This window comes from Caretta caretta, chromosome 4, assembly GCF_965140235.1.
Source record: "Caretta caretta isolate rCarCar2 chromosome 4, rCarCar1.hap1, whole genome shotgun sequence".
Classification (NCBI taxonomy): Eukaryota; Metazoa; Chordata; order Testudines; family Cheloniidae; genus Caretta; species Caretta caretta.
The window spans coordinates 50,310,382-50,332,560 of record NC_134209.1 but is presented as its reverse complement, the minus strand read 5'-3'; the positions used below and the strand labels follow the sequence as shown (position 1 = coordinate 50,332,560).

The 22,179-nt window shown below is 39.8% G+C and overlaps 1 protein-coding gene across 1 annotated transcript in view; it reads left to right on the top strand.

Moving 5' to 3' along the window:
• NDNF (neuron derived neurotrophic factor) overlaps positions 1-10,364 on the top strand; it is a 31,422-nt gene extending 21,058 nt beyond the window's left edge. The window contains exons 2-4 of the mRNA XM_048847610.2: positions 5,149-5,337; positions 6,663-6,787; positions 8,314-10,364. Coding sequence (XP_048703567.1) covers positions 5,150-5,337; positions 6,663-6,787; positions 8,314-9,707 — 1,707 coding nt within the window. The 5' untranslated portion in view covers position 5,149 and the 3' untranslated portion in view covers positions 9,708-10,364. The remainder of the gene's footprint in view (positions 1-5,148; positions 5,338-6,662; positions 6,788-8,313) is intronic.
• The last annotated feature ends 11,815 nt before the right edge of the window (positions 10,365-22,179 follow it).

Genomic DNA, 22,179 nt, shown 5'->3' with positions numbered 1-22,179 from the left:
CTTTAAAAACCAACTAACCAAAAAGTAACCAAGATAAACCTGCAGAAAAGGGAATAAAAGGTATTTAGGAGGTGGCACAGCCAGGAGAACAAGAAGTCACACAACATATTTCAGATAGTTGTACGGTTTCAGAGTAGCAAAGTTTAGGCCTCTTCTTGTACATGTGTTCTAAAAATAAACCAGACTCTGACCTGGTTACACAGAACAAATAAAAACATTCTTGGTTGAATGTTTCCAAGAAGTGGGGGTGAGGTGGTTTGGCAATAATTACGCACTCTCAAGCAGTAAATGAATTTTAAGAGAGATGTCATCAAAATCAATGGAGTTTCACCTACATTATGCCAGTGATGAATCTGACCAAAAATGTAGTTAAAAGGGGATAAAATTAGAAGGATTTACTGTCACAATGCATATGTTGTGTGAGTAATCTGTACATGGTGTAACTCAGCCTATGCCAAAATGTAACTGCTCTGTTGTAGAAAATTCTGTTAATTAGGTTTAGTGTGAAAGGATTGTGCAAAACTAGTGGCTTAAATTTTCAAACCAAATGGTGATTTTGAATGCCTCCATTTTTCTGGGTCCTGTTTCAGAAAGTGTTGTCCATGAAAATTAATCCCCTTTAAAGTACCTCCGGTTGGGTATTTGAAAATGAAGGTACCTAAAATCACTACTCACCTTTAAGTATCAAGGCAAGGGAATTCATTTTTCATTTACAATTCTAAAAGATATGGAGCAGGCCAGTGCTGTCTTCCTCACTCAGGTAAAATTCCCATTGACTTCATTAGGTGTCATGACTGAATAAGCACTACACAACTGAACCCAACATATCTGTAGTGTTGTTTTTAATCCAAGGAATACTTTGATAATTAGATACAGAAAATGAAGGTAAAACTGGATCTTTTCTACCTCTCTAGTTGTTAATATTGACAACCCATCCACAAAGGTCTTCAAAGTGGATTATCTGGTGAAATAATTTAAGAAGTGAAGCTTAGTCTAGCTAATCCTATAATCAAAAGTAGTTTATTTTAATAAAGGTTAAATTGCATTGGAGCTGACACTGAGAATATACAGTATTGGGATAACAGGGGGTTCATTTAGAGGATGCTGTATTCAGAAACTGTCAGCATTTCTTACCTTACCATCATCTGCTGAAATTGTTCTGGTTAAGTCAGAATTCTTCTCCCCATTGGCTGAGGATAGTACTTGAAACATCAATAAACAAAGTGTTTCGTTACACCCAGAACTCATCCTACATGATATAAGGAAGGAGTTTTCTGCTGACTTTGGTGATTCGAGTCTGCAAATATTTTGATTCACGATCTTTGCTTCCAATGTGTCAAATGTCATTAGCTTTGCTGATAAGTATAAATGATTCAATCTGAATTCAAGAAAATAGGAGCAAGTTAGGATGAAAGTTTTGGAGAGACTGAATCATGATTTGTCTATAAACAAGGCTAAGATTTTGTCCCAGAGGTCATGGAAGTCATGGAATTTGTGACTTCCAGAAACCTCCATGATATTTTTGCGTCGACCCCGGGGCAGTAGGGCTGCAGCTGTCAGCAGGCAGGGCCCTCTGCAACTCCCAGCTGCTGTGGGGGATAGGGGGGACCCTGAAGCCCCGAGCCGCCACTGCGGAGGGTGGGGGCTCCCTGCAGCTCCCAGCTGCCATGTGCAGCAGAGACTCCCACAGCTCCAAGCTACTGCCAGCAGGGGGATCCTGCAGCTCCCAGCCAGCGCGGGTGGCAGGTGAAGGACCCCGCAGCTCCCAGCCACCATGGGCAGACCCCACAGCTCCAAGCTGCTGCTGGTGGCAGGGGGGACCCCATGCTCTCAGTCACCATGGGGTGGGGAACCCTGGAGCCCCAGCAGCAGTGGGTGCTGGACCTTCCTCCCTCCCTATTTTCTCATACTTATTTTTAATTAAAGTCAGGGACAGGTCACAGACTTCCGTGAATTTTTGGTTATTGCCCATGATCTGTCCCTGACTTTTACTAAAAATAACTGTGACAAAAATCTTAGCCTTAACTGTAAACAGTAATGACATTTTCTTAAATAAAGCACCCATGTCTTTTACCTACCAAAGTGCTTAGCACACTGCAGCACAATAACAATGCAATTAAAAATCTGTGAAGAAGAAGAAAACATGCATTATAAAATACTACAAGTGATACATACGCTGTATTGTAAGCTCTGCAAGGGAATTGTGGTCCCAGAACCCCACCATCGTGAGGGCATGTTACTATTGTGAGGCTATCACAGAATAAATAAGGGGGCAACCTACCCAGAGTGTGCAGCTGAAAAATAACCATGCCTAATACAGTGACGGCTTTTCATAGAAAGGGTGTGGTGAGAGTAATGTGCAGCTTCTTAAACGTGCTTTGGTGGATTCTAACCTTTTTTCCGGGTGCTCTGAAAGGGGCCTTGAGACCATACCAAGATGAACCGTCCTTCTGAAGGAAGAATATGCAACTCTGTGAGATGAACCTCACTCCATTTTCTTTCCTTCAAGTCTCTTTCCTATGGATTTTCCCACGGGTGGTGGAGTGTTCTGGCCCTAGCTTTAGGGAAAAAGAACATGCAGAGGGAAGACAACACAATGAGGAGTAGAGGACTTATTTGCAAGGGATGACAAGACTAAAATTCATCAGATGATGATGGGATTGGTTGGGTTTGCTATGGAGGCATCTGGATGTGTCTGATCTTTTTATAAATTTGGGTTTTATTCTATAATATTTTCTCCCTCCCCTTAACTTCCCTTCTATCCAGGCCTTCCACTTGTGGGGAAGTGCAGCGATAAGGGTAAGGAGTTGAACTGGAATGTAGGAGTGGGAGAGGATGGTAGGCAGGAGAGTTGGAGTGAAACCCAGGGAACAGAAGAGGAAAGGAAGATGCAAAGAACAAGAGGGTACATGAAGGTAGAAAGTTTAAAAGAACAATGTGGATGGAAGGAGCAATTAAATGGCAATGATATTATAGGTAGATGTGGCAATTTAATGGGAAAAAGAATAGTATCAGTTTCTATGAGAACTGAAGCAATCTGTAGTTCTTGCTATGTATGAAAGGGGAGCTGACTATATCCCAGAGAGAAGATCTCTGAAGCTGTTCTCAGGGCAGCATTGGAGAAGGTGAAGATCAAAAAGAGGATGAGGCCTTGCTTGTGCTCCATGTGGCGGGAGTAGAGAGGAGAGAGCTGTTGGGACCCAATGTCCCTAAGCAAGTTCTACCAAAGGTCTGTGTGGAGGGAGATGAGAGAGGCTGGCAGTTGCCTCCTCTGTTGCCTGCTACCACTCTTCAGAGGGAAATGGAGCCTTTGGTAGACTGGCCCCCAGAAGAGAGAAGATGGAGACCCTGCTGGGGCTCCATAATGTGGAAGGGAGTGAGGGGGAACCCTCGGGATCTTGTGTCTTTGGTAGTCTCTGCTGAGGGTCCAATGGAAGAGAACAGGGAATGGGGGGTGAGAGAGAAGGGCGTACACTGGCTGGCAGGGACCTGCATTCAGCTCCTTGCTGGCTGCTGCTGTTCTTTGGGAGCTTGCAGTAGGCCATCCCCTGGAGTGGGAAGGAGGAGGCTTGCTGGTGCTCCCATTGGGGCTGGGTGTTTATATTTTCATAAAGAAGTTGAAGGGGAAGAGCAGTTTCTTATGACTGAAAAGACACATGCTGCTTCTCAAGGAACCATGGGTTTGATATTTCACACAAGCTGTCAGAGAATGGTCAAGTAGGGGTAAAAAAACTTTGTAAGATTTGATCTAAAGAAGAAAATGTGTGTTATAAAGATATAATCAACCTACCCTGCAGAATAGAAGAATATTATAAACGCATATACATAGCCTTAGTAATAGCAAGGAAAGTAAAATAAAAATGACAGTACAAACTGGTTTCCCAAACTCACTGAAATACACATGGTTTAGGCAGCAGCCTAGAAATCTCTCAACTAATTTTGTAACTTTTATCAAAATATAATTTAAATGCCCTCTACTCTTCTTGTAATCAGGCTGTTCTTCTTTTTTTATTTTTCTGTACCAAATCTATGGCATATTAGATCATGTACTGTACTGAATGGAGAATTTAATTCTATCCCACTGTATATCTAGGGATAGTCATTACTGACCTAGTTGTAGACATAATAATGAAAGTCTGGTGTGATGAATTATTGTGCCTAATTTGTAAAGGATTCTTTGCCTTTGTGTTTTGGAATTCCCATCAGGCCCAAGAATTAAGCACAGCTGAATTGCATGCTAATATCAATGTGCTTTGAATGTATATGGGATAATATTTCATATTTTCCTAATATACTATTTTTATAAAGGGTAATTTGACTGGAAATACTTACTTGTCAAAAGGATTGCTGGGAGTCCAACCAAAATCTAAGGAAAGTGAAGTCGACATAACGTCTATCTGCCCTGTGTCAGTGCTCGCTCCCAGGTCCAGCAAGTTATATTTCATTGTGGCAAAACATCAAATTATAGATCTACAAAAATATGTAGAAGGCTTTGCTCACTGTTAACGAGTAGAAAGAGAGAAAAATACCAGACAATGGACTCATTTTGAAATCAGTGGGTGGGCTCAATTTCATAGAAGTTGGAGATGGAAAAAAATTCTGTGTAGATACTTTTAGTCAGCCCCTCTCGTCAGAGTGTTCCTTACCATCTATATTACTAATGCTTGTATAGTTATCCACGTGAACTGAAGGCTCCCCTGAAATATAAAGCACATGTGTAACTACTGCCATTGGTGTTGTAAGTGCATATCAGGAATAGACTAGACCCTTCCCTTTGTATCCTCACTAAAAATAAATACTTTTCTTTACAGCTTTGGAAAACATCTACATCTTCTGGTACCATTTATTTTAAATATGATTTGCTTAAGAACACAGTAGGTCTAAAGGGCCAGGTCCTCAGCTGGGACAAATTGGTGTAAGGTGCAACACCAGCTTACACGGCAGCTTACACGGCCTAAGAATCTGACCCAAAGTCATGAGAAAAATATTGCTTTATCAAAATCTCATCTTTTCTGATTAGATATATATGCATAATAATAAAGCCATACAATTAAAATGAAACAATAATACTGTGTATCAAAAAGTAGCAGTTACTTGTGTACTTGTCATTTAGAATTCATCAGACATGAATCCCTTTCGTTGCTGTAGGATGCTCTTGCTCCATTGGTTTGTGTTCTTGCTGCTGCTCCCGCTCTACTCCAGGACACAGAAGTTGCCTACCAGAGATGAGGAACTTTTCCAGATGCAGATACGGGACAAAGCATTTTTCCATGATTCATCAGTAATACCAGATGGAGCAGAAATTAGCAGCTTTCTGTTCAGAGATACACCTAAAAGGTATGTTGACTAGTATAATGTATAGGGTTGTATGTGGAACTTAATATTTATATTTGTTTTGGATTTGTTAGAATTGATTTTTAGATCCAAATATGAAAAATACAAATATTCGCTTCTTGCCTCAAAATATAACTGTTTCAGTCTCAGTAGGTCACACTGACCCAGGCTGAACCCCAACCCCATTCAATTTATTTTCACTTTCTGTGGGAGTCCAGAGGCCACACAAACCACAAAATTTTCTTGAAGTGAAGCCACAAACCAAGTCGGGCAGGGGGGAATAAAAGGAAACCAATTCTGTAGGGAGTCTTCTACCACCCCATTTTCATATACTTTTACTGAGACCCAAATACACACAAAACAACCCCAATCGCCCCACCAAAAATAAAACAAAAAATAACAACGATCGCTAATGGAATTCTCTCTCTGATCTATGGAAAACAGAGTATTAATTTTACTTTACAGTACTGAATGGATTAAACAAACAATGTGGTAAATTGAAGAGAACTAGTCATATCCAACTGAAAAACAAAACAAAAAAACCAACCAACCAACCAACCAATAAACCCCAAATAAGTCCAGGAATATATATAATATTTAACCAACCACAAATAAAGGGTTGAGTGAACACTTTTTGATATTTTGACACCCCGCTTTGAATTAAGTATGGAGAAAATAAATTTTCAGTTGGTCTGAAAGGACATTGAAGGAACACATCAAGTGTGAAATCAAATCTATAGGAGTTTTGTCAGTGACTTGAGTGAGGGCTGGATTTCATCTCCAAGTAAAAATTGTTGTAGTGTAAAACCATCAGAGTCTAGAGCTGATAATATACAAAACAGAAAACATTGCTTTTCAAGGATTTGTGTTTTCCAGTTTGCCTTTTTTCTTATGTAATGATATCTATGAAAAGCAGTATAAAATAAAAGCAAAATTTGATTGTTCATTTGAAAGCGCAAAGTATTTTCACTCACTCTGGGGGTAAAGCAAGAACTGTTTACATGGACTTCATGGTATTTGGTATACCTCAAACAGTTAATAAAAGCACTTTAATATGCCAGAAAGAAAGAGGCAGGTGTGTGTGTGTGTGTGATTTTATATATGCCTAGAGGGTCCCATTGTGCTAGACCCGTACAAGCACATGACAAAGAGATGGTCTTTGCCTCAAAGAGCTTTCATCTTAAGTGGTAGGTAACATCATATTTGTCCTCATTTACACCTTTCTTGTCTCAGTTACCCCATGAACACCAGTCCAGAAAATTTAATGTCAACTGCTATTTCTTGACATTATAGTTTATTAATGTTATACTTTTGTTAATCTTTCATAGGTATTTCTTTGTGGTTGAAGAAGACAACACTCCCTTAGCAGTTACCGTAACACCATGTGATGCTCCTTTGGAATGGAAGCTGAACCTGCAGGAACTTCCAGAAGAGGCCAGTGGAGAAGGTTCAGGTAATAAACTAGTGAAAACTATAATTCTGGGACTTTATGGGTCAGAGAATTGATAATGGGAGACTTTCATCTCTACCTGATTCAAGTCTGTCCAAATCAGTAGTGATGTGATACACCCAGTTGTGTGGTGTGTGTAACATTTAAGAGGATGTCTGAGCTCTTACTGTTTGAATATGAATCCCAACCTTGTATTAGTTTAGAAGGCAGGCAACAGTTAGTGACATGGAGAGTGAAAGAGAGCAATACACTCCCCTAGGGTTAAGTAAAGGAAAAGGTGACTCTGTCAGTCCTCCAGGTGAGTTTGACACATTGGGATACACTAGTCTCATCTAAAGGGAGCTTCAAGAGAAAGAACTAGGAATAAACAGATCAGAAAGTATGTTATAAATCTAAGCAGAGAAACGACCAGGGAATCTAATGGAGAGCAGAAGGAGGGAGTATGCATATTTGAAAATAAAACATCTCATTATATATGGAAATATGATAAAGTAAAACTTTGCTTATTGATACCATATCGATTTCATTTGTTAACAAACTGCATCATTCTGAACACTCACCCTGACCTCCTGTGTAGCACTGGCCATAAAAGTTCCCCCAAATTATTCCTAGAGCATACCTTTTGGAAAAACATCCAATCTTCATTTAAAAATTGTTAGTGATGGAGAATCTACCGGAATCCTTGGTAAATTGTTCCAATGATTACTTACTGTCACTGTTAAAGATGATTTATTTCCAGTCTGAAATTGTCTAGCTTCAACTTCTAGCCACTGGATTGTGTTACAACTTTATCTGCTAGACTGAAAAGCCCATTATCAAATATTTGTTCCTCATATAGGCACTTATAGACTGTAATCAAGTCACCCCTTAACCATCTCTTTGTTAAGCTAAATAGATTGAGCTCCTTAAGTCTATTACTTTAATCATTCTTGTGGCTCTTCTCTGAACTCTCTCCAGTTTATCAACATTCTTCCTGAATTGTGGGCACCAGAACTGGACACAGTATTCCATCAGCTGTTTCACCAGTGCCAAATGGATTTGAGTTCTCTCACTTCCCTCTCACCCCTAGTGGTGTTCCTTTGAGAACATACCTGTTGTGGGGTAATAATATGGGGAAGCTTGCATATGGGGCTTCTCTCCAGGCGGTAGCTGTTCTATAGAGAAAGGCTGTGATTTTTGGTTTCCAGAACCTTTTGTAGACACATTAAATACTAAATACCTGTCTTTAAATACAAAGTGAATCAGTCTTCAAAAATTATCACATACCATACAATTTCTGTTGTACTTGTAAATAATAGGATCTCTAAATTAGTTTCACTGTGTAATAAGACTCAAGTACTACTTGCTCAAAAGTGGATTGATTTCACCTATGCCTGATCATTATTTATGATTGGAGTATCCTCTGCTCCAGAAACTGTTTCATCTGGCTCTGACATTTTACTTACAAGTAGTTATTAGAGTTTAATTTTCCTATATCGTCATATATTGACACATTTTCTAACAAACATTTGTCTATGTTCATATTCTAGGTGAACCAGAACCACTTGAGCAGCAGAAACAACAGATTATTAATGAAGAAGGCACAGAGCTGTTCTCTTACAAAGGCAATGATGTTGAATATTTTGTCTCTCCGAGTTCCCCATCTGGTTTGTACCAATTAGAACTGCTGTCAACTGAGAAGGATACACATTTTAAAGTATATGCCACGACAACTCCAGAGTCAGACCAGCCTTATCCCGAATTACCTTATGATCCAAGAGTTGATGTCACCTCTCTTGGACGCACAACTGTCACATTGGCGTGGAAACCAAGCCCTACAGCATCTTTACTGAAACAGCCAATTCAGTATTGCATAGTCATCAATAAAGAACACAACTTCAAAAGCCTCTGTGCTGTTGAAGCCAAGCTCAGTTCTGATGATGCCTTCATGATGGCTCCAAAACCAGGCCTGGATTTCAGCCTCTTCGACTTTGCTCATTTTGGCTTCCCTTCAGACAACAATTCTGGCAAAGAACGTAGCTTCTTAAAATCATCATCAAAGCTTAGTCGCCAAATGTCTTCGAAGCCAAGAGTTGACCTGCAGAAGATTTGCATTGGGAACAAGAACATTTTCACAGTGTCTGATCTGAAACCTGATACACAGTACTACTTTGACATGTTTGCAGTAAATGTTAACACAAATATGAGCACTGCCTACGTTGGCACCTTTGCCAGAACTAAAGAGGAAGCCAAACAGAAGACAGTTGAACTGAAAGATGGGAAAGTTACAGATGTGTTTATCAAGAGAAAGGGGGCCAAATTTCTACGGTTTGCTCCTGTTTCGTCACACCAAAAAGTCACCTTCTTTGTTCATTCATGCCTGGATGCTGTTCAGATCCAAATTAGAAGAGATGGCAAACTTCTATTGTCTCAAAATATTGAGGAGGTCCGTCAGTTCCAACTTAGAGGAAAACCAAAAGCTAAATATCTAATTAGGCTGAAAGGAAGTAAGAAAGGTGCTTCCATGTTGAAGATCTTAGCTACTACAAGACCTAATAAGCAGTCATTTCCTTCTCTTCCTGAAGACACAAGAATCAAAGCTTTTGATAAACTTCGCACATGTTCTTCAGCCACAGTGGCCTGGCTAGGCACACAAGAAAGAAACAAATTTTGCATCTACAAAAAGGAAGTGGACGGCAATTACAGTGAAGAGCAAAAGAAAAGAGAACAGAACCAGTGTTTGGGTCCAGACACAAGGAAGAAATCAGAAAAAGTCCTCTGTAAATATTTTCATAGCCAGAATCTACAGAAAGCAGTTACCACAGAGACAATTAAAGGCCTGCAGCCTGGCAAGTCCTACTTGCTGGATGTTTATGTCATAGGGCATGGAGGACACTCAGTCAAATATCAGAGCAAACTGGTGAAAACAAGGAAGTTCTGTTAGTGACCTTGTATATAGAAATATATGGAACTCCAGTCTGAACATTATCCTACTTTCAGAAAACAGATTGACTACTTTCACAGCTGAGAAGTTGTGACCTGTATTTGTACTGTGTAGAAAAATATCAACTTGTATATTTATGTTTACCATAAGTAATTGTCTGGAGAGACTGAGCCTGGTGCTTTCTAACAGCATCTGGCAGTTGTATTATCATGTGTTCAATGGTCCACATTTGATGCTCAGTAGATGTCCAAGGTAGCAGAAAACCTTGAAGGAACTTCCATTCTTTTGCTTCCATATTGCATGAACTGCTTCTAAATTATTTTATTACTTAAAAGGCTGAGACAAGTCATTCAACTGCCTTGTTATTCACACACACAACACACACAAACACTTCCGCTTTATGTAGATGGTAGGATTTCTGTAAATTATTTTATAAAGTTTCTTTTTAAATGTTTATATGATTGTAAACTATTAAAATCATGCCCCATTAAAATACAGATTAAAACTAAGTATTAACTGGGCTGCACATGAGTCTGTTTCATTGCTAATGTAAATTCTTATCTGGTTGATTTTAATGTTTAAATACTGTATGTATTTCATGTACAAAGTTGTCATACATTATATTCCTGTATATAAAATTAAAAATATTAGATTATACATTGCTTCTCTTCTTGTCTCTTGGAATTTTAAGGGAGAACTAAGGCACTCCGATACATAAAAGTGTGACCATGAATGCAGTTAGGGCTTGTGTGTTGTTGAGTTTTTAATGTTTAGAAAAGGGTGTCTGAAGATCTCTAGAATTACCAGTGCTACTGAGGAAGTTTCTTAACATTTGTAATTGAATAAAGGACATTGAAAGAAGGGCAGCTGTTGCAACATTGAGATTACCATGATATAAGTATTTAAAAGAACAGGACAGCATAGAAAGTCTTTAAAATATACTTTGTGATTGAAAATCGATTCCATTTTTTGAGTACTGACCGTATGCTTGGCACTTTACGTTGTCTCACAATCTAAATTGAACAGACAGTACAGTTCAAAGATATAACATACCAGTTGACCTAATGTTCTGAAAATGGTTTACATATGTATTTTTAAAATATTTTTGGCAGATTATCATTAAAAGCTTTTATCTTTTGGACACATAACACCTTCTGTTTTAAACTGCAGAAGTAAGAAACTCAGAGGATTTTTTCCATTGATTCAATCGATGTTGCTAAAGTATTACATTTAAATGAAAATATTCTTCAGTTCATACCATGATGAGCCATGATTGCTAATAGAAGAATTATCTAAAACTTTCTACCGCACATATTAAACTCCTAGCTTTAACTTGTTTCCAACCTTTTTCATTCCTTTTGTTTTAAGGTTTCACTTGTTTCAACTCAAATCTTTAGGCTTGTTATTAGGAAAATTTCTTAACAGTAATAAGAACACATGGCTAGTGAAAAGCATGCCTAAGAGAGGCAGATAACACACTGTCACTGTAGAGGTCTAAGAGCAGGTTAGATACAGCACTGGTGGGAATACAAAAATAAGATTCAGGGTGTCAGAAAAAGATGTCCCAAGTGGTCATTGTGTTATTTTCTGGTCCTATATTATGTATGGGTGCAAATTGTCATGCAAGTAAGGTCCCTAGCCCCTGTCATCTCAAATGGTTCTCCACAGATTGTGTTCCCCATCTCAGTGCAGGGAATATGGATTTTACTGAACCTTTGAGGCTCTAATAATATATATGGAGCAACCATGGGAGGAAAGAGAGGACCAAATCCATAGTTCCTCAGAAAATTAAAACACATATTAACTTAAGGGTAGGAGGCATGTTGTGTCATCATCCCTCCCCTTTTATCACTCAATAGAGAAGGAAAACTCTTCACCAGCATGGGCTGCCAGCCTTTCCCTGTCTGATAACTTCACTTCAGAGCTGAAAATCATGTGTCTTTGGCTTTCCATTCTATTTCTTCCTGAATTCTCCCCAGCTGCAACCAGGCTCTGGGTCATGCATGTATTAGAATCAGGATTTGATGCTATGATTCTATGAATAATACACTGGGCATTTCTTACAGACAAACAAAAATGGCTGTAGTCTTTAATGTGGTTATATAGCAGCTACTGAAGTTCCGAGTTTCAGAGTAGCAGCCGTGTTAGTCTGTATTCGCAAAAAGAACAGGAGTACTTGTGGCACCTCAGAGACTAACCAGTTTATTTGAGCATAAGCTTTCGAGAGCTACAGCTCACTTCATCGGATGCATACTGTGGAAAGTGTAGAAGATCTTTTTATACACACGAAGCATGAAAAAATACCTCCCCGCACCCCACTCTCCTGCTGGTAATAGCTTATCTAAAGTGATCACTCTCCTCACAATGTGTATGATAATCAAGTTGGGCCATTTCCAGCACAAATCCCGTTCCCCCCCCCACACACACACACACAAACTCACTCTCCTGCTGGTAATAGCTTATCTAAAAAGTGACCACTCTCCTCACAATGTGTATGATAACCAAGTCGAAGTTCCGAGGCCTATGCAGGTTATAGGGCCCCATGTAGTATGAGACCTAAAAGTGGCCATTCTTCAACAAAAAAACTTCAAAAACAGACTCCAACGAGAGACTGCTGAACTGGAATTGATTTGCAAATTGGATACAATTAACTTAGGCTTGAATAGAGACTGGGAGTGGATGGGTCATTACACAAAGTAAAACTATTTCCCCATGTTTATTCCCTCCTGCCCCGTTCCTCACACGTTCTTGTCAACTGCTGGAAATGGCCCACCTTGATCATCACTACAAAAGGTTTCCCCCCCGGCTCTCCTGCTGGTAATAGCTCACCTTACCTGATCACTCTCTTGTTACAGTGTGTACGGTAACACCCATTGTTTCATGTTCTCTGTGTATATAAATCTCCCCCCTTGTATTTTCCACTGAATGCAGCCGATGAAGTGAGCTGTAGCTCACGAAAGCTCATGCTCAAATAAATTTGTTAGCCTTTAAGGTGCCACAAGTCCTCCTTTTCTTTTTATGAAATCTCAGTTATTAATTGCTTCACTTAAAAAGTTGGCTGCCAGTTGTCCATTAAAAGATATAGTACTTGTGAGGAATAGTGTCTACAGACAGAAGTCCAAATGTGGGACTGGGATAACAGAGCTAGCGAATGCCAACTCAGTTGTTCCCAGGTGAAGCAGCATCTTTCCTATGTTCCACTGCCCAAAGAGTTTTGTGAGGGTTACACCTGCAAGGAGAATTCACCTTTCCGCAGTTCATTAAACATTCCCTTTGATCTTATAGTGGCACTGCTATTAACAACAGTACACACAGCATTGACATATTACAATGTATATTTGAAAAGGCATTTTCATGACCATTTTAGGTCATATAGGTACACTTGAGCCTTCTTTCTCTATTTGGACTTGCATCCAATTCACCTTACTCTTCCATGTTCCAAGCATTTCTTTAGCTGGTCAGAAAGTGGAAATTTTCACACACAAAAAAGTGTCCCTCTTTTTTTACTGAAAAATTTCAAGAGCAAATTTTTCATGAAAATGCTCACCAAAAAATTGTCCCTTTTTGTTGGAAGAAATTGGATTTTTGGGGGGGGGGGGGGAAGACCAGCTCTATTTTTTCTATGGGGTGCAGCAGAAAGAATGCTTACATTGTTACTAATCACTCTAGTATTGTATAATGCAGTCAGGTAAAGTAGGCATGAAGGCAGGCTGGGTCTCACTTTGGAGGATGAATTGGAAGAAGAGTATGGATGTTATATGAAAATATATCCATAAACTGGATGTGGAAAAAGAGTGGAGATCATTTTAATGTGAAGTAAGTGCTGATGGAAAGGTCCACTTTGGCAGTGCTGGAAAGCAAAGCCCTCAGATGTACTGTAATGGGCATCAGAACAAACTTCCTTACCATCAGTACACCGCAACTTTGATCTGAACTGATTACTACTGAACCACAGTTCAGGCTATGTATTTGTCCAGTCTTTGGGTTTTTTTGCTGATCTCTGTTCACTGAGAGCTAAAAATGAACCTATTAACTCATTTCACACAGTCCACAAAATAGTTGTTAGATGGCAGTACCTTTTAATCTAGTATCATGGATGGGATTTGATGCAGTCACCATTCTGGATCCTATTACTAATTCCCTGAAATATCTGGTATCCCAATTTTTATATCAAAACCTGAATATGAATCACCTCAAAGGTATCACAGATGAGGATCTGTCATGGGAGAAGGAGATTTAAAAAAAAATCTATATCTTTTAAATCATATGGTTCAAGAGGGAATAAAAAAAACCAGGACTCTGAACCTGGAAACAAGAAGGTCCAAGGAAAATCAGCAGTCTTACTAATAATGCATGCCTTAGGGGGGGAACCAATATCACGTGCTGGAATCTGCTGGTGGGGAAAGAGCCAGGCTATGGGAAAATAGCATATTTTAGTCAATGTGGGTGACAGACTCTCATCCAGAAATATGTATGGCAGGAATGTATAATAGAGAAGATCTACTGTGCCTTTTTTTCATCTCAAGACCAGTGAAGAGTCACAGAGCCATTTCACACCACATCAAGCTAATCTTTAACATCTTCATCAATCAAAGCCTACCTACTTTGACTGATTTACTTACTGACAGCAGCCTTACGTTTACAAGCTTCAAACAGCCCATGAGACAAAATGGTTTATGAATTACAAAACTCAAATGAAGTTTTTGGTTGTAGTAGCAGTGGGAGAATAAATCAGTGAGCTATATACCGCTTTATAATTATACTTTAAGAACAGCAGCTATAAAAATTATCTCTTTTCCTCAAAGCAACAGTTGCTTGTATAGTATTTTTTATGACCTGAAGCATGCAAGGGAAAAAATTCCCCCTTCAGAGCAACAAACAGTTCCCTACCATAACACTTGGCAGAAAGCATAATCTTTGTGGTTGACAACTGTTCATTGACTATCTAGCACAAAGGCCTTTTTTTCTCTCTCTCCATATTTCTAGTTATTCAATGACGTGGATGTGAAAGTGAGTATGTGCTTTTTGATTGTCTAGTCCAATGCATAGGTAACTGTGTAGGGCGAAGCATAGGGTCCAATCTCTCACTCTGAGCCTACATGGAATCCTGGACCCCATTTGTGGCACCAGAGAATGCAGATCATCCCAAGAGCTTTTTCATGACTTTGCATATCTTTGGTCCAACAAACCTCATCTGTTTGCTCTTCCTTCCCATATCATTTAATCAGGAACCTGCATGCCAATATGGAGTCAAATTCAAATTACTGTTACGCCGAATGTGTACTACATTAGAACAAGGAAAAGCATTTAAACTTACTCTCACTGAATGGTGGGGTCCAGGTAGCATACATATTTAGTACTGGCTGTAAGACCTGTTGCAAAGATTAAAGGTTAGTAGTCATGAGCTTTACTGATTTACTTACATATTAGTAGAGCTCTTGCTCTCTGAGGTGTCCATAACCAAGTCCAACCTTCACCTACCCCTAATTCCATTGGGTCACCTAGAAGCAAGTTAAGGAAGCAAGTTAAGGAAGTATGGGCTGGATGAATGCACTATAAGGTGGGTAGAAAGCTGGCTAGATTGTCGGGCTCAACGGGTAGTGATCAATGGCTCCATGTCTAGTTGGCAGCCAGTATCAAGTGGAGTGCCCCAAGGGTCGGTCCTGGGGCCGGTTTTGTTCAATATCTTCATAAATGATCTGGAGGATGGTGTGGATTGCACTCTCAGCAAATTTGCGGATGATACTAAACTGGGAGGAGTGGTAGATATGCTGGAGGGGAGGGATAGGATACAGAAGGACCTAGACAAATTGGAGGATTGGGCCAAAAGAAATCTGATGAGGTTCAATAAGGATAAGTGCAGGGTCCTGCACTTAGGACGGAAGAATCCAATGCACAGCTACAGACTAGGGACCGAATGGCTAGGCAGCAGTTCTGCGGAAAAGGACCTAGGGGTGACAGTGGACGAGAAGCTGGATATGAGTCAGCAGTGTGCCCTTGTTGCCAAGAAGGCCAATGGCATTTTGGGATGTATAAGTAGGGGCATAGCGAGCAGATCGAGGGACGTGATCGTTCCCCTCTATTCGACATTGGTGAGGCCTCATCTGGAGTACTGTGTCCAGTTTTGGGCCCCACACTACAAGAAGGATGTGGATAAATTGGAGAGAGTCCAGCGAAGGGCAACAAAAATGATTAGGGGTCTGGAACACATGACTTATGAGGAGAGGCTGAGGGAGCTGGGATTGTTTAGCCTGCAGAAGAGAAGAATGAGGGAGGATTTGATAGCTGCTTTCAACTACCTGAAAGGGGGTTCCAAAGAGGATGGCTCTAGACTGTTCTCAATGGTAGCAGATGACAGAACAAGGAGTAATGGTCTCAAGTTGCAGTGGGGGAGGTTTAGATTGGATATTAGGAAAAACTTTTTCACTAAGAGGGTGGTGAAACACTGGAATGCGTTACCTAGGGAGGTGGTAGAATCTCCTTCCTTAGAGGTTTTTAAGGTCAGGCTTGACAAAGCCCTGGCTGGGATGATTTAACTGGGAATTGGTCCTGCTTCGAGCAGGGGGTTGGACTAGATGACCTTCTGGGGTCCCTTCCAACCCTATATTCTATGATTCTATGATTCTAACTGGGTGAACAAGTTATTCTGCAAATCTCACAAAACTCATCATATCCATTATTTGATGAACAACTTTATCCATTATTAAATTAGTTTACAGAGATATGTGAATAATTTGTGAATATCTTAATCAGACCAATGTTTTGAAAATTATAGAACAAAGTATTCAATTATTCATTTTATTACTGACATTGCTCTAGGCCTGGGCAAGCTGCATAAACAGTGTGCTCCCAAAGTCCAACATTTTCTTCTGAATCCATGGAGATCTTATACAACAAGGCTCTCTTTTGTTCTTGGGGAATTTTTCACTAGCATTTTGGGAAACAAATTCATCACAACATGACAACACTTCGGCTAGTTCATAAAATATCAATTTCTGTCTACCTATTTGAAAGGATGTTCCATCACTTCAGAAGGTACTGCTGAAGCTGCATAAAGTGTAAGATTTATGACAGAATAGCTTTCTCCCCAGCCCCAGAAGATGTCCAGACATCTTTGCTGAAACACATTTGTTTAGCGTGCTAATTGCTACTGCTCCCCAGAAATTTCTGAATGTATTCCCCCACCCACAAAATTACATTTTAACAGATCTCCTCATATTGATTAAAAAGTACAGAGGTAATGTAACTTATCAAACAGTGACAGTATGGTTACCTGTCACAACATAAGTTAGAACACAATGGATAATTGGGGAAATCCACTCTCCAATGCATGGGCAGGTTATGAAAAAGCTCCATGGCCCTGCCCCTCCCACTATTCCAGTGCTTGTGTGTTCCACAAAATGTCACGATATGTGTTGTTTGCATCAAACGTGTACAAATAATAATAATGATAAAAAGAAAAGAACAAACACAACCAAACAATAACTTTGCACTTGTGATTGTAATTTTTGGCCTACAATTTGAACTGCCAACAATTATTATAATCTGGTAATGCAAATCCAATAGCCTCTTTTTAGGTAATGCATACATATTTTGTCATCACACCCATGCAAGTCCAGTGATTTCATTAGTATGTCAGAGATGTATAAAGTCACAGTGTCTTTTGTCTGCTTCTGCAGTGCCAGCCCATTCATCAGAGAAGTGAAACACACCTCCTCAGAGCTGTGCTGGCGTCATGGATGAATATAGCATGGAAGGAAGAGCCATATTGCTAAGAGCTCTGGAGATTGGTTTGTATCTAAACTGTTTTATCTGTGTATTTTAGGCCCGACAATGGGATCCCCGTACATTGACTGGGACTCCACATGGGTGCAGGGGTCTGGCCAGGCAGATCCAGTTACAGGATTTGGGTTTTAGATTGTAAACAGGAAAGGGACTCTGGTCCAGATCCTGAGGAGCTGGGCCTATGTCTTCCTCTATGGATTGTACAGGGCCATGCAAATTGAGAGCACTCAATAAATAATAAAAGGTGTGAGATAAATTATATGAAAATAATGTTGCATTTTCCAAGACTATATTTGACTGGGACTTTTTGCAGTAGTAAAGTTTACTCTTCTTAACCCCAAAGTAATTGATTTCTGTGGACTAAAATTGACCATTTCATTGTATTTTTCTATTCTATTTCCTTGCTCCAATTTTACCGTGCAAGCATTCCTGCAGGTCTAAGTTAATATACACAGTTAAATTCCTGGGTTATGCAAAGAAAATATTTGATAAAGTTTTGGGTGCCAAAGTATACAGGAGGCTCATGCACCACTCTGGAAAGTTAGAAAGGGAAGGAGCACCTCTGAGACATTAATATTTTCTTTTATGTCCTATTCTGTTTCACAATGTTAGCTATTACTTTAAAAGTCTTCTGGCATTCAATGATATTATAAAGGGAATGGAAAGTGTGAACATTCTTTCTTGCCTCTTGTGCAATTCTAGCCCTCTGATTCTAAATCAAATACATCTGCTTAAAAGTAGGAAGTAGCATTAGAAGGGGATGTACCAATATATCTAAACAAACTCAGAATCACTTCACCAGTGGCAAAGCAAATACCCAGCATCTTGGTGAAAGATGAGAGGCCATATAAAGGCTGTTGGTGGTGGCCTGTGAAGCCAGTTACTGTTCACAGAAAATTCAAAGACACGTATGGCCTGATTCTCTATTGTCCTGCAATTTGTATAGTCGTGTACAACAATGCAAGGTGAGGACAAAATGGGTGTAAAATGCTACCAGATCAGAGTGGTGGTATTTCACTTTACACTGGTGTAAAGGACTATGCAAGGTGCAAGGCAATGGAGAAGGAGAATTAGGCCCCTCGGGCCAGATCCAAAAAAAAGGACTTAGATGCCTAAAGCCCAGATTTAAGCACATAAGTCTCACTTTTATGCAATTCACAAAACCTCTGCTGGGCTGCACCTAAACTCACTCAGTGCCTACTGTAAATGTTTCCTAGCTGCCTAAGTTTCTGCCTCTGGGCACGTGCACCCAGGGAATATAGACATTTCTCTTCCAGTCTTGCCTGAGGATTTCCTGCATCTCAGGTGAGTGGACTGTAGGATATTGTGATATGGGTCTCTCTCCGTTTCTCTTGTTGAAGTCATTCCGTGTTAGTGAAATATTAAGTGGGCTAGAGAGAGACTCTAGAGGCCAGCGGTTAGGGCATTCACTCACCTAAGAGGTGAGAAACCCCTCTTCTCCTTATCAGGCAGAGTGGGGAATTGAACCAGGGTTTTTACATCCTAGGTCAGTACCTGCACCCATGGGGTGAAGGGATGTCTTCTCCCCTAGCCAATTTGTGTGGAGGTAGGCAAGTACCTAAGCCATTTCTCACAATAAACAGCTCATCCTAAGCCTAGCCTAACAGGAGCCTAAACCGTCTCCAGAAGAGGGATTCCTAGTTTTGGATCCCAAGCACAGAGAGGTACCTTCTTCCAGCCCAGACTTGGCACTGAACTCTGTGGGAGGGGCAGAGCTAAGGACACACCCTTTTCATCAGCCTCTCCCATTGGCTAGTTTAGGGAGCTCCCTGCCTAGCATGCTGGCTTTTGTGGATCCCATTCTCAGCATCTATGTCTCCCCCTCTGTCCATTGTATAGAAGCCTTGGCACCTAAATAAGGCTTTTTAGATCCCTGTGATTTTCTAGCTGCCTAAGTCCGTTTGTGGAGCCTGGGCCCTAGGGATCAGGATTCTGCTGAAGTCTCATGGGTCTCTGGTAGTGGACCTCTTGAAGATTAGCTGGGTTTGAGTTCTTCCCTCTACAGTTTGTCTAGGGCTAAGTGGAAGCAAATGTGCCTCATTACTAACTCAGAAAGTAAGGCCAGGTGACCTTGTTTCCTCAAACAAGCCTTTTAAGGTGGACTATAAAAGGTGCTTGTCCTGGTTTAGAAAAGTTGGGAGGCTGAAGAGTAGTGTTAGGTTTTACTCTGTAGGGAGTGTTGGACTACAGAAGTTGTGTTCTAGTTTTTGTTTGTTATTAGTTTTGCTGGGGGGAGTATAGCCTAACAGTAATACTGTTATTTCAGCTGGGTGTTTACATACACACTGTAAATATAACACTATTAGTTTGTTTGTTTTCTTTCTTTTACCTGAAAACCTGTATCTATGTCACCTTGTCTTTTTATCCCTATCTGATCTCACAAGCTAGTCTGGGTCTGCTTAACAGTTCCTAGGAGAGGACTCCTCAATGTGGCAAGTGCTGCAAAAAGTCTTTATTTCTGGAAGTGATTCTCTTTCCTCTGAGTGAGTAGTGACTTAATGTCTGTGGAATGGTATACCTGTCTCCAAAACTATTGTAAACCTGTTACAGAAAAATAATTCCAACAATACACTACTCCCTAGCAGCAGGCTAGGATGCTGACTCAAAGGGTAGAATGTTATCTAATGCATATTACAATACCTCCTATAACATCTGAGATCTATATATCTATGTAGGTTCTTATACTGTGCCCATATTTGAGTGCTGAATTCAGATGTCTCCCAACCACATACTGATGAGCAACCCAGATCCTTCTTAGCTGAGGGGATCACAGATCTAGGTAGCAGTGCTCAGGTCAGACATTGATTTATTTCTGGCTACTAAATGTTGTTTGCTTTCTTGCCTCTTCTATTTTGTTTAATTACAGTTAAGTCAACTGTAAGTGCTGGCTGTACTATTAGCTTTATATCTATTAATCTGTTTTATAAACCTTAAAATGCTTTCTCAGGAAGGTATATAATTTATCTTTATTAGCAACAGGTATGCCAATATGTTCCTTGGTGTCATTATAACCTATAAATATCTGCAGGAAACAATTTCTTGTTTCATACAGCTGGGGTGAAATTTGGTCCCAGTGAAGTCAATAGATTTTATCTCTGTTCTTTACCAATCATGTATTTGTCCAATAATAAATCTTACCAGCATAGGCAATTCTGAAAGTAACCTCTTAGATTCAACACCAGACATTAACTTATTTTTTCCATTGTAAAGCAAATGGGATTTGGGAAGTAGTAGGTAGTCTTAGTAATTAGAGGAGGGGTTTTCAGAAGCAGTGAATCCCTTATCCCATTATTTTCAGTGGTGACAGAGTTTGGCAAATACTGAGACGTAGATCTGAAAAGGTATTGAGGTACCAATTTACACTGATGTCAATGGAAGTTGGGAACCGAAATGCCTTTGTGAATCTGGGACTGAGCTCTTTTGAAAATCACATTTGCAGTGTCCAAGTCAAGAGTGGATAAGTATCTGGAGACTACAGCGCTTGTGCAGTGATTTGGCCTGACTTGGCCTATTTATCCTGTTGCACTCATCTGAATCTCCTCTCAGATATAAGCAAGGTGTAGGAGGACATCCTCCCAACAGAAACAGATATGTGCAACTGGGTTAAATCTGTGTTCATCGACAATTGAGGTAAGTGAAAACTTCTGCTTTTATGGTTTAGCTTAAAAAATTTGCTGTAACACGATTAACTATTAATTTTAATAAAGTTGTTATATGTACTTTTCTGAATTTGGTTAATCTGTACGTTAAGTGTGGCAAGAGTGTGTCTCTGACTCTAATGACTAAGGCTTCTGTCCTGTAGTCTCCAAGAGTCTGGCCTCACAGACCCAACTGTAGGACAGGGCCCAAGGTGACTCCTGCTGTAAAAATCTCTTTGTTAGATGATTCAGGAAGCCTCTTTATACCCTGTTATCTGTGAATTTAATTAACCTGCTTTGTTTCCTCATGTGTGAGTGGGACTATAAACACAAGAGAAATAAGCTCTGCTTGTTTTAAAAACAAAATGTACTTTTCAGACAGCACAAGAGCTTGAAGACCTGAATTAGAACATGCAATATGATTAAATATGATTCAACACCTGTTACTCATTGGTCCCATGTAAATCCTGAAGCTCATAACAATTTTGATATCTGTGCTCTTGTAAAGCGTGGGATTGCTTTAAATGTAACTGAACTTCATGAATACAGAGTTAAAGCTAACTGAAGTACAAAGTATCATGCACAAAAGAGCATCTATTATTTTGAGGTTTCAATGCTTTGCTAAAGGAAAGGTTTTCACATTTTCCAACAGCTTATTTTTCAGTTGCTCTAAATGTTTCCAGCATGCTTATTTCTATTTGTTTTGTTCACTCAAAGCTGCTGTTTTGCATATGTAGCCTTCTTCTACTGAGCCCCAGCAGCAGCCGCTGTTGAGGGCTATGTAATTTAAGCCCACGTGTAGTACAGGCGGTTCAGTTTTCACATAATTTTCTTATTAATTTTTTTTCCCCACGGTTGTTCCATGTTTATGCCTGTCATTGGGGAAAGCCTTTGATTAGTCTCCTTTGGCTACAGTATGGATTTACAACACATTTAATAGCTTTGGAGTAAAGCAGATATATGCTACTATTAGCAATTGGTACAATAAAGAGAAGATTTAGCCTACTAAACAAAATAGTGTTTAAAGT